Source organism: Quercus lobata, chromosome 5, assembly GCF_001633185.2.
Source record: "Quercus lobata isolate SW786 chromosome 5, ValleyOak3.0 Primary Assembly, whole genome shotgun sequence".
Taxonomy (NCBI): Eukaryota; Viridiplantae; Streptophyta; class Magnoliopsida; order Fagales; family Fagaceae; genus Quercus; species Quercus lobata.
This window is the reverse complement of record NC_044908.1, coordinates 65,618,871-65,632,468: the sequence shown is the minus strand read 5'-3', so window position 1 is coordinate 65,632,468 and position 13,598 is coordinate 65,618,871. Positions and strand designations below refer to the sequence as shown.

Here is a 13,598-nt window from a genome sequence, read left to right as displayed (position 1 = left end):
TATGATTGGTGACATTTCAATCATATAATAAATGAATGTCAAAATTAATTTTTTGCAAATGGTGAATAATCAAAATTTGTAATATCTCTAACATCTCTCTTCTTTTTCTTTGATAATAATTTTTACTTGTCAGCTAATATTTGAGTCTTTATTAATACTCACATATAAAGAGATATAGTTATTGTTTAATATTTGGGGGTCTAATTCCACCTGGATTCTTAGGTTTCTTTGATAATAATTTTTACTTGTCGGCTAATATTTGAGTCTTTATTAATACTCACATATAAAGAGATATAGTTATTGTTTAATATTTGGGGGTCTAATTCCACCTGGATTCTTAGGTGATCGCTTAATTAACTCGACTAGTAATTGGGTCGGCATTGCTTTTAGTTACATAATTTTTTTAATTAATCATGTAATTTATTTAAATAATACCTATGGATGATCTTATAACTTGTTAAAAAAAATTCCTCCAATGTCCAAATCAATTTAAAAACAAACTTTGTCCCTACTTGAATATTTCCAGCCAAAAACAAATATTAGGCCCAAGCTAACCGAGTTAATGGTTTAATTGAAGCCACATCTTCACATATACAACATCACTCTCACATCACATTTACATGTACCTTATCTCAAGTCCTTCATGTGAGATCCCAAAGTAACGTAAAGCCACCTCTTCGCTAAATTGACAAATTGGTGATCATTTTGAAGTTGTCAAAGCTATAAATACCAAAATCTTATACAAATTATAATGAACGTTATCCAGTTGAAACCTCTTTCTTTTGTTAGGTACCCAATTCCTTGGAGTTTTTAATATCTCTCTCTTTCTCTCTGTTCATTGAAGCAAAAATATGGATTTGCTTCACAAATTCTTGAACATTGTACTCCTTCCTATTACTCTCACCGTGTTACTGCTCTTCATGCCACCATTTCTTTTTCTCAAGTTTCTTTGGTCCTTAAAAAGATCCATATATAGAGAAAACGTGGCTGCTAAAGTCATACTCATCACTGGAGCTTCTTCAGGAATTGGTGAGGTAATTATTTTATATGGATATTTAGTCATACCAATAATTTTCTAAATTCTATTCCAAATAAAAATTTTCTAGCAATTTAAAATAAATTAATATTTAGTTTAATTACTTTGATTATATATCATAATTTTACATTTTGATATTATAAAATTTACACATTACATACCTTGCTTGGATGAAGTAGCTCAATAAATTTACCTACTATACTTCACAAAATTAATGTGCTTTTTTATTATATGATTCACTAATTATTAATATAATTTTAATTTATTTATATATAATTTTCAATTAAGTCGTACATCACACATACATTATAATAGTTTTCAATAAAATTTGACACAAAATGACATGTTGTAATTGTTAGAATTGTGTAGTTAAATTATTAAATTTACCATGTCCCAACATCTTAAACTTTTGGGAGAATCAAAGATTTAACATGGTATCAGAGTGGCCCATGTCTCTTTTGCTTTACCTCCCTTTTAAAATCCCACTTGTTAGACCTCATCTATTAAAAAGTTAGTTTTGGCCCACAAGTGAGGGGAAGTGATGGAATTTGTGGTTAAATAATTTAATTTATTATATCCCAATAATTTTTGCTTTTGGGAGAATCGGTACTTAATTTAACATTGATTAGTACTAACAAAATAAAGTGATGTCAATGACTCAATGGTGAAATCATGTAAGAGTGAAGTTACTTCAATCACAATATCATGTAAAAATTTTAAGCATATAATTTTTTTTTTTTTTTTAAACTTTTCAAACTCTTTTACTATATTTTTACCTTTTAACATTAATAATCCACATCCGCTTATCTATGTCATCCATTCAACTATGTAGAACAAAAAAAATAAAAGTTCTAATAAACATTGTATTTCATTATAATTAGTGGTTTCTATGACTTCATGAGATTTTGGGTTTGAAACCTCTTGTCAACGTCTTGACGCCACCCTTAAGGGATTCCTCCCTATAATAAACCAGTGTGTGGGGGACGAGGAGACTGCATACAGTTGAGGGAATAGTCAGATACTCGAAGAGGTTTAGATATCTTTGTTTTAAAAAAATAATAATAAAATCATCAATTTATTAATTTAACACATTTCTAGTGTCTTGTCACTTGACTATGAATGGTTTTACAAATAATTAATACAAACATTTCTTGTACCACTGCGTAGACTTGGGCCTAGTGAAAATTTTCTAGTTGTGCCTTTCTTAATATATAGATTGATCAATGATAGTAATGTGACATTAATTTTGTGGGTTTGAAGTATGTTGCTTATGAGTATGCAAAAAGAGGAGCTCGTTTAGCCCTTGTTGCTAGAAGAGAAGATCGCCTTCAAGCAGTGGCAGATAGAGCCCGTAAGCTAGGGTCACCAGAGGTTGTTATGGTCCGTGCAGATGTTTCCAAGGTTGAAGAATGTAAGCAGTTTGTTAACGAGATAGTGAACTATTTTGGACGATGTAAGTGTCTTTTTTTTTTTTTTGTTTTCACAATGTCTTAACACAAACGACACATTCTTCCCTTGTAAAAGTAAGGTAAATGATTATATCGTGAATTCAAGACCTATTGAGTGCATGTGTATATAATTAACTTATCAATAAATAATATTGTGCGATGTGTTTTCATTTTCTATAGCTCTTTGTGAAAAAATAAATAAAAATTGTAACTCATGTGTTATGGTTGGTGTGGTTTTTGGAACAGTGGATCATTTGGTGAACAATGCTGGGGTAGCACAAATACGCTTGTTTGAAGTGTTCACCCAATTCTCTGATATTGCTTCAATTATGGTAATAAAACCAGCATGCATGATTGAACCTCTATCCTACTTTCTTAATAGTGATTTTTATTAGAATTTATGAATGAATAGTGATAGCTATTGTGTTTTAGATAATGTCAATTGTTATCCATACAGAAACACCAAAATATTGAAAATTAACGCATATCTAGGCTTATTGTTAACTATATTAGGAATCTTTGCAATTAACCTTTAGGTCTAAATGAAAGCTCGAATTTGTGTGAAAACATAACAGCTGTTTAGACCCCCAAATAAAAAATTACAACTCGGTTAATTTTACTCTAACTCAAACTAAGTGCAGAATAAAGTAAATGCAAGTGAACAAACAATAAATTACTCTAAGCCATATTCAACAAATATCAACAATAAAATGAAAGCCAAAATAGTAGGGAAGAAGGACGCAAACACAAATAACACCAAGACGTGTTATCAAAGGGAAAACCAAAGTACTCGGTGAAAACCTATCCGCCGCCCTCCAAGCGGTAAATTGATCAACTAGAAGATATGTTGGAATACATGAATAACAAAAGACTCTCCAAGCCTAGTCTACCCCATGTACTTAAGCCCTCCAAGCTCCTACAACCAACTGACTTGACAAAACCTTATCTTCTCTAGCTCTTCAGATCACGCAACTCAGCCCTATTGCATCCACCAAACAAATGGCTTCTTCCAATGCTTCCCAGCTACACCAAAACCTTACTTTACACTCAGAATGGGTGTGGTAAGTGTTTAAGCTATCAACCTCTCCAGGATTTGGATAATGAGAGGTAGGAGTTGAGGGAAACCACAATGAATTGTATAGAGGATTATGGGTATGACAATCTCTAACTCTCAAGGGTTATGGCTAGGGTTTTCTCTCTAAAAAGCACTCTTCTCAATATGTGGGTAATGATGGTATATATAGTGTGAGTGAAGACATAGTGGAGTAGATTTGTCAAAATAGCAAAATAGAAAGTTTTGCGGGTATCTCACAGGGAGGCCTTACTTGTGAAATACTTGCAAAAACCAGCTCTCATGACTTTTTGCATTCCAATCATGTGTTGTGCACATGGCTTCATTTCGCGGGAAGTCTTCTTGTGAGCTACCCTCGAAAAGTCCTTTGATCTTCAATGTTGTCTTGAGTCTTCACACTCTTTCTCACACACAACCCATATACTGGAATCTCACATACAATACAGGGTACATAAGATTGAACAAAATTACAATCAAATTTGGCACGGAATTAAAACCAACATAAAATAGTTTTAAATAACAACTTTACAATCTCCCCCTTTGGCTATTCCGTGACAAAACCCCTAAAACATACTCTAGACTTAAACGTGAATTTGGAAACAGTGGCAAAACTCACTCACACCTAATCTAGAAGCTTTGAAGCACTTGCACGTATACACCTGTCTCCTAAAATACTTGCACACAAACAAAACTTTCATTAAGCTTATGACAAGTTGAATACAAGGTACATATATAAGCAAGTAAAATGCAATCAAGATAATAAACAATATATAAACAATAAAGCATAACTTGATCAAACAAAAACAGTCATTGAAGAATGACTACACTGAACACTTAGCAGGTAAATGATCATTCGGACACGCAATGCAATTAAGAGCAACGTAGAAATTAATTGCCTGTCTAACACACAACCAATGCAAAATACAAGAAGTATTTGCACCAAGGATACATGATCCAACAAAGGCACAAGTGTGTAGTACCAAAGATAATGCAACATAATCTAAAAGTACTTAAAAACGCTACAAAGCAAAGATACAAAACACAAAGTACTAAATATAAAATGAAGTTTTAAACTAAAGTACTTTAAAGCTTTAAAAGAAAGCAATGTAAATATCAAAGAGTTAGAAAGACTATAAAGATAAATGAGCGTAGGCTACTAAAACCAAAGTAAACTACTAAAACACCATCAAAATGAACCAATGTCTATGGAATGTAATTCTATGCTCCCCCTCAAAATGTAATGCTATGCTATCCCTCAAATTGTTCATCTCCACCTCAAACTTTCTCCCCCTTTTTTACCGGAATGGCCAAAGAGGTTAGAACTGCTCAGATTCTAATTCGGATCCCTCTTGTTGCTGTCATTACTCCATCATCATGTCTTCAATCTGAGATGATAGCGCAGTAATTTGACCTTCGATATAGGTAAACTGATCCGAGGTGTGCTGCACATGGGATTCCAGCATACCATACATCTACTCAACCCTTGCAATAAGACGATCAAGATGATCGGGTCCCCGTGCTTGTGCTTGGGAAGATGGTTGTGCAGAGCCCTCCAGGGCTGATGTGAACCTGTCAATCTCTTCCTCCGTGTCCCCACTTTCTTCCTCAACATTGTCCCTTGGGATTTAAGAAATGCCAATTTTTGGTCCGGTTATGTGGGTTTTGCTTCGGGTCACCGTTTAGGCACCAATCGGATAGTCCCTTTGCATGATGGTAAGATCGCTTGGAATCTTCAGCCTTATTTTTGCTATGAGAGCCATAATGAGACTTGGGAATGGCAAGATTGTTCTTGAGTTCCTCTTGGTGATGCTTTTGCTTAGGAGGTAGTATATGTGACCGCATATGTTGATCTCCTTATGTGTGAAGAGATCATACAGGAAAATAGTTCTTGGTTCGGAAAATGTGATCAGGTTTGTCACCAGGTAGAGGTTGTGGATCATTATATAAGCCAACGCCCTCATCTCTGCGGTGAAAGGAATTGTGTTCATTGACTTCTTTTTGAGAGAACCATCGAGGAGATTCGCCATTGGCTCAAGAGAATCCAATCTATCATTATATTGTATAGAAATTTGTTGAGATGGTGGATGAACTTCTAATACCACTTGAATGGACTCCTTTGTGATAATGAATTCTCTTTGCCTCACCCAACAGTTTATGTGCTCCCCTTCCACAAGGGCATTTGCAAAAAATTCCCTTATGATGTCGGCAAAGACATTCCCACTTGGGTTCAATAGCTTTGTCCATGTCCTCTCCTTAAATACCTTAGGAGTGGAAGTGTTTTCAAGGGTCTCCATTCTTACAACCCTTTCCATGATGATTGTTGCCTTTTTGTAGAAGTCATTGTAGGCCATGTTTGCCTCAATGCTTCGAAAATTCTCTGAGTCCAAGCATGGACGCTTTGATGATTTCTTTGTGGCAGAATGCTTAGTAGGAGACATCTACAAAAACATTCACAAAGCACAAAGGAACAAGTGCAAAAACTCAGAACAAAAAACACAAACTTGATTAGTACCAAGTTAGTCCATAAAACAAACACAAAGTCCCAAAACCAAAAAAAAAAAAAAAAAACCATAAACAATGTCACTAAATCATGTTGTAAGAGCTAAACATGTAATAACATATATCTAGCATGATTGATATGCAAAACATGATAAGTGAACAAGTGTGTGCATCAAGTGTACATGTGGTGTGCATATGTGATGCATGTGCAAGGCATGACGAAGCACATTCAGGTCAAAGTGTGTAAAACACAACCAATTATCAAAACATGATTAACATGGTAATCCCCATGATAAACATGTATAATCATTAGTCCTCATAGTTTGGTACTCACTGGAGTCCAAAACAACACCAAAATGCCTTTTGGGCATTTTATCAAACACTTGTTGTGCACCAACACAACTAGCATGTAAAGAATGCATGAACATGAATAAATCTTGCCTAAATACATGTTAAAATGCCACAAAGGGCCAACTCAAACACAAACAAATCAAATGGGACAAAGCCCAATCAAGAAATTGAAATTTTTTTGACAAAACTTAAAGTTTCCCAACCCTTGTTCAAACCGAACCTAACTCAAGCAAAACCTAGAATCTAAGGCATATTCTAAGTAAATAAATAGAAAAGATTGAATAAACATACCTTAGAGATGATTTTAAGAAGATTGCACTTGAGATTTGATTGGGTTTTTGAGTGAAAATAGGTTTTGGGTTGAGAGAGGCTTAAGGGAGGCAAAGCAAGGGAAAAAAAATTTGAGTTTGAAAAACTGTCTTCATTAGCCCTTTAAAACTGAAAACACGCATTTTTTGCGGGTTAGCTTCTTTCAAAGTTACTTGCGAAAAATGCCTTTGGAGCACAAAAATTTTTGCGGGTAGCCTTTAGTCGCGAAACAGTCGCAAGAGTTTCTATCTGAAGTTTGGTGTTTTTATCCTTTGCCTAGCCCATTTTCGTGGGAAGAGCTTACTCGCGAGCTTTTCGCGAAAATTCCTCTAAAGGAGTTTTTGATGAAAAACATGAATAATGCAATTTGAACAAAAACTCAAAACACAAAAGCATAAAAACACTTTCAAAAACATATAAAATACTCAAAAATCTTTTTGGGTTTGATTGATAATCAATTGAGTATACACATCACATTTGAACATGTACAATCACACAAATGAAATTAGCATTCATTGAACAAAAGTCTTGTGTGTTGTGTGTGAGTATCAAATGTGGAATAGTCCTTAGTCCAGAGTGAAGCTTTAATGATCAATTCAATTAAGTCATACACAACCAGTACTAAGTCAAGTGGTCTATCTCAATTATAGAAATGAACATATATGACCTCCCACAAGAAAATGATTACATAATTTTGAAGCATTTCTTTTGGCTTCAATCAACTCATAACTTTTGATCATTTAAGAACAGTACATCTCATTTTGAGATCGATGCATGAAAATATTTGATATTTCAATTTTGAGAGTAAGCCATTGGCTTTTTGGGCACTATACATTTCAATACAAGTCGCTTTTTGGGTTGTGTTTAGGTACAAATCTCCTCTCAAGGTATGACAATGGAAGAGGGAAGGAGAAGAGGTTATAATGATTTCTCTCTAAGGATGAATAGCTCTCTATCTAAAAGATGGGTGTGTGTGCTGTAGAAAACCTATCTAGGGTTTTTCTCTCTGGATGGCCTCCTTTACATTTGTGGGTAATAAGGGTATATGTAGTATGAGTGAAGGGTAAGAAAGTCACTCTTGAAAATTCTCTAGGCAGAATGTTTTGCGACTACCTTGTGGGAAGGCCTTACTCGCAAAATACTCGTGAAATTGACAATTTGGAATGACTCTTCAACTTCTAGTCATGTGCTTCTCATATGCTCTTTTCGTGGGAACCCTTCTCACGAACTTCTCGCGAGCTAGTCGCAAAATGCACTAATCTTCATTTCATGCTCGATTCTTCACCAACTTAATACTAAACCCAATACAATAAAATCCTACAAAATATAAGGAACAAAATTAAAGCAATTACGACACTTTTTGTCATAAAATAAAGCCAACATAAAACATAGTTGTAAATTACAACTTTACAAATAGCATTCAAAGCCTTGCTATTAGCGGTAGCTGCCGCAAGGGCTGCCTTATCCCATAAGGATTTTGCGGCCTCCAGCCTAGTCCATCCAATCTCGACAGCATCCCAAACACTATCATCGATGGAACATAGAAATGCCCTCCTACGGACTTTCCAAAATGCATAATTGCTCCAATCACAATATGGAGGAGCATTAAGTGATTGAGATCGATCCATCTCAAAAAGGGTTTAGGATCGTACTTAGGTAATGAAACCATAACAAGTGCACCCGCTCTGATACTAATTGAAAGCTTGAATTTGTGTGAAAACACAACAGCTGTTTAGATCCCAAAATAAAAAATTACGGCTCGGTTAATTTTACTCTAAGTTAAACTAAGTGCAGAATAGAGTAAATGCGAGCGAAAAAATAAAAACTACTCTAAGCCATATTCATCAAATATCAACAATAAAATGAAAGCTAAAAGAGTAGTGAAGAAGGATGCAAACACAAATAACACCAAGATGTGTTATCGAAGAGGAAACCAAAGTGCTCGGCGAAAAACCTTTCCACTACCTTCCAAGCGGTAAATCGATCAACTAGAGAATAAGTTGGAGTACACGAATAACAAATACCCTCCAAGCCTAGTCTACCCCATGTACTTGAGCCCTCCAAACTCCTGCTACTAACTGACTTGACGAAACCTTGTCTTCTCTAGCTCTCCAAATCATGCAATTCAGCTCGATTGCATCCACCAAACAAATGGCTTCTTCCAATGCTTCCCAAAAGCACCAAAACCTCACTTTACACTCAGAATGGGTGTGGTAAGTGTTTAGGCTATCAACCTCTCAAGGATTTGAATATGGAGAGGTAGGAGTTGAGAAAAACCACAATGGATTGTGTAGAGGATTATGGGTATGACAATCTCTAACTCTCAAGGGTTATGGCTAGGGTTTTCTCTCTGAAAAGAACTCCTCTCAATATGTGGGTAATGATGGTATATATAGTGTGGGTGAAGATATAGTGGAGTAGATATGTCAAAATAGCAAAACAAAAAGTTTCACGAGTATCTTGCGGGAATGCCTTACCCGCAAAATACTCGCAAAACCAGCTATCATGACTCTTTGCATTCCAGTCATGTGCTGTGCACATGGCTTCACTTTGCGGGAAGTCTTCTCGCGAGCTACCCGTGAAAACTCCTTTGATCTTCAATGTTGTCTTGAGTCTTCACATTCTTTCTCACATACAAGCCATACACTGGAATCCCACATAAAATACAGGGTACATAAGATTGAACAAAACTACAATAAAATTTGGCACGGAATTAAAGTTGATAGGCCAAAAACAAATCGAGCCCTTGTGATAAATTAATTGTTTAACTAGCCAAGTTTGTTAATTAATCAAATTAACATGGAAGATGCGTAGTAACACAAAAAAATCACCAATTAAACTAAGTATGCAATGGAAATTAAATTAACATGGTGATTTGTTTACGAATGGGGAAAACCGACACGGCAAAAACCCCGCCGGGTGATTTTAAGGTCACCACTCCCGAGAATCCACTATTATCAAAACAAGTGGTTACAAGTAAAGAAATCTCAGTACCTTATACCAACCTACAATTGAACCCTTATCCCAATACCCAATTAGACTTGTTCTGTAATTACAATCTCTCCTTGTAATGCACGACTCACAGTACGTGACTAACCAATTGCAAGGATTCTAGTTCGCAACTTGAATCACCAACTAGAGAAGGTTGTTGGCTGCAAAGTTCTTCAGTTCATCACACAATGAAGATCGAGAAGCTCCTTGGTTACAAAACCCTACGGTAAATAAACACAACAGCTTTTTCACAAGAAAGATAAACTAGGGAAAATTCTGTCTCCGGTTACAATTTGCTTGAACAAACTTTGCTCAACACTTGTGCAACTTGTGTCACCTTTGATGGCCCTTAAAATAATCCTTTTATATGTCTAGGGTTGTGAGAAAAGAAAGCCCAAACATACAATCATGGATTGAATGAAAAACATTCCTAAAAAGACTGAACTTCATCTGTCGAGCTGCTGTCGAGCCACGAGCTAAAACAACTCTTCAAAGCTCAATAAATTGCTAACTATCGAGCTTTAATGAACAACACTTTTCACACTTGAATCTTGGACAGACTTGCATGTCTTTAACACTTGAACTTGAAACCTTGTTTTTTGAAGTATTAAACACATCCTAGATCTACCCAAATACAAGTAAAGTGCATTTTGTCAAAGGATTAGCCACTTACATAAAATAGTGACATATGTTTCTAACAAGTGAATCACATATGTCCTAACAAAAGCCAACACAAAATAGTTGTAAATAATAACTTTACACTAAAAAACAAAAAACCTTAATAGTGAAATAAACTTTCTCCATATTTTAAGCAAAATTTAGAGAATCATATTCCAATATTTACATATTTGTCAAAGTGAAATAGGTATTGTGGTTCAATTCAAATCCTTCAGGCTATTCACACCCAAATACACAAAAACTTTGCAACAAAATTGCAAACCTTAGAATTCAAAATTTTAAACTATATTTTGTCTGAGTTTTAGGTTGCATACTTGCCTTAACTGACTCTAAATTCATGCTGTTAAGGACATAAATTTCTGGGGTTTAGTGTATAGCACCCATTATGCAGTTCCACACTTAAGAAAAAGCAAAGGGAAGATTGTTGTAATTGCCTCAACTGCAGCTTGGTTAGGTACTCCAGGATTGAGCTTCTACAATGTAAGAAACCTCGTAATTTGTGTTACTCCCATATTTTCCTTCTCACTAATTGCTTGTGAAATCTGTGATGGCTTCAGGCAAGCAAGGCAGCCCTGATATCCTTTTTTGAGACATTGAGAACTGAATTTGGACAGGATATTGGAATTACAATTGTTACTCCTGGAATAATAGAGTCAGAAATGATACAAGGGTTTTATCAACAACACAAAAAAGAAATGACACAAGGTGAATTTTTTTCAGAGGTAAGCTTTAGAAAAAGTATATTGTTAATTATCTAACTTAGCTAATTGTTTACCCTACCATTTTCTATTGCATTTATATTATAGGCATTGAGGTGTTTAACCCATACCAAGAGGTTTCTAAGATCTTTGAAAATTTGTTCTTTCCAAAAAGCATCAGTTATTGGTATATGGCTAGAGTTCATGGAGGAGAGGGGGAAGGTTTTGGAAGAACATCAAAACGTAATGATGCCTAATTTCTATTTGTCACCTATGTTTGACAAAAATGAGCTCTTCTTTATAGCCTATCAGTAGCAATCGAACCAAAGCTTGTATTAATATTTTTTTTAAATATTTCCAGCCCCCATGTGGATGTGCAAGAAAATCTTATGCTTATATCATTAACATATGCCAATTCATCAAGAGATTGTTGGTGAACTTGATTTTGTTTTGCGAATATACCTATTTCATAACACAAATTATACTGTTCAATTCTGACCATAATTGATCTGTTGAGAATCTATAGTCAACCTCAAATTTTTGAACTTAAGACTTGATAGTTGTTTGGAGTCCGACCGGATGGTTATCTGACAACATGAGTACCTAGGCCTAACAATAACTGTGCTTTCCATTTTGTACCCTATTCAACATAAAAATTGGTAATGGCCTCTACTATGTGTTTTCTATTGCCAACTTAGCCATTATCTACAATTCAATTCTTATTCTCTCAAAAAAAAGAGGTATCTTTTTAATTTTCTTAATGTGATTACTGGTTAGGTTCAAGTTAACTGGATCCCAATTGAGACAACAGAAGGGTGTGCCAAGGCAATTTTGGACAGCACTTGCAGTGGAGACATGTATTTGACTGAGCCATCTTGGATGAAGGCAGGATTTTGGGTCAAAAGCTTGTGTCCTGAAGTATTTGAATGGTGTATCCACTCACTTTTCGTCATTTGGCCTTGGACTTCAAAGAAGGACTAGTGCTGTAAATGAATAGACAGTTTGAGCTTGACGTGAGAAAAAAACTTAAATATGTTCATTTATTTACAAATAAGCTAAACTCAAGCTTATTTTACTCTCAACTATGAATAAGACAAGCTCAAATAAAATAAAATATTCATGAACAAGTTCATGATTATGAAAGTTCGAGTTATGTAAAGTTGTGATTTCCAACTATGTTTTTTGTTGGCTTTATTCCATGACAAAAAGTGTTGTAATTGCTCTAATTTTGTTCCTTATATTTTGTGGGATTTTATTGTATTGGGTTTAGTATTAAGTTGGTGAAGACTCAAGCTTAAATGAAGAATCAGTGGATTTCGCGAAAAGCTCGCGAGAAGCTAAGCCGTGAAAGAGCATGTGAGGAGCATATGACTGGAAGCTGAAGAGTCGTACTAGGCTGTCGTTTTCGTGAGTGTCTCGCGGGTAAGGCCTTCTCGCGAGACAGTCGCGAAACATTCTGCCTGGAGGGTTTTTATGTATGAATTTCTTACCCTTCACCTATACTATATATACCCTCATTACCCACAAATGTAAGAGAGGCTATTCAGAGAGAAAAACCCTAGATAGGTTTTCTACAACACACACACCCATCTTTTTTAGAGAGAGTTACTCATCCTTAGTGAGAAATTATTGTAGCCTTTTTTCCATCCCTCTCCCATTGTCATACCTTGAGAGGAGATTTGTACCCAAACACAACTCAGACCTATTTAGAGTGTAGAGAGTGTTTTGGAGCTTGGGAAGCTTTGGGGAATTGCCAAAAGAAGCCGGTGAGGCTTAGTGGATGGAATTGGGTTGATTGCGGGATCCAGAAAGCTAGACAAAACATAGTTCCGAGAAGCCTTGTTGGAATAGGAGTTTGGAGGGCTTAGGTACAGAGGGTAGATTAGACTTGGAGGGTCTCTTGCTTACCCATGTATCCCAACTGATTGTCTAATGGATCGATTACCGCTTGGAAGACGGCGAAGAGGTTTTTCACTGAGTTCTTCAGTTTCCTCTTTGATAACACATCTCAATGTTATCTGTGTTTGCATCTCTCTTCCTTACTCTTGTTCATTTCATTTTACTATTGTGTTGCTTTAAATATGAATTAGAGTAGCTATCTTGTTTGTTTGCTTGTGTTTACACTATTCCGCAGTTAGTATTAAGTTAGTGTAAAATCAATCAAGTCGTAACTTGAATTAGGGGTCTAAACAAGTTCTTGTGTTTTCACACATTTCGAGCTTTCAATTAGTATCAAAGCGGGTACACTTGTACTGGTTTCATTACCTAAGTGTGATCCTTGACCCCTTGTGTGTTTTGTCATGGATAATGCTTTATATGCTTCTATGGATGCTGTTGATTGTAACATGCCATGTGTTTGTGAAAATGCCTCTATGAGTGTTTATCCACATGATTGTGATATCATGTTACATGAATCTTTGGGTGTTGTTGATATTCCAAATGACAAACTCTTGAAGAAAAAGGCTAAGATGTTTCAAAAGAATTTGAGTAAGTTATTTTGTGAAAATGATGATTTG

The 13,598-nt window shown here is 35.4% G+C and overlaps 1 protein-coding gene across 1 annotated transcript; it reads left to right on the top strand.

Annotated features, from left to right (window-relative positions):
* The first annotated feature begins 635 nt into the window (after positions 1-635).
* Positions 636-12,143, top strand: LOC115988585 (11-beta-hydroxysteroid dehydrogenase-like 4A). The gene is made up of 6 exons (XM_031112150.1): positions 636-1,034; positions 2,297-2,489; positions 2,731-2,816; positions 10,733-10,864; positions 10,942-11,106; positions 11,860-12,143. Exons 1-6 carry the CDS (start codon positions 852-854, stop codon positions 12,061-12,063), a joined length of 963 nt encoding a protein of 320 aa, XP_030968010.1. The 5' UTR covers positions 636-851; the 3' UTR covers positions 12,064-12,143.
* Positions 12,144-13,598: the final 1,455 nt, after the last annotated feature.

Coding starts and splice junctions, on each gene's coding strand:
- LOC115988585 (XM_031112150.1), top strand. CDS start 852: ATGGATTTGCTTCACAAATTCTTGAACATTGTACTCCTTCCTATTACT. Junction 2,817..10,732: donor CTGATATTGCTTCAATTATG/GTAATAAAACCA, acceptor CATGCTGTTAAG/GACATAAATTTCTGGGGTTT. Junction 11,107..11,859: donor AAGGTGAATTTTTTTCAGAG/GTAAGCTTTAGA, acceptor ATTACTGGTTAG/GTTCAAGTTAACTGGATCCC.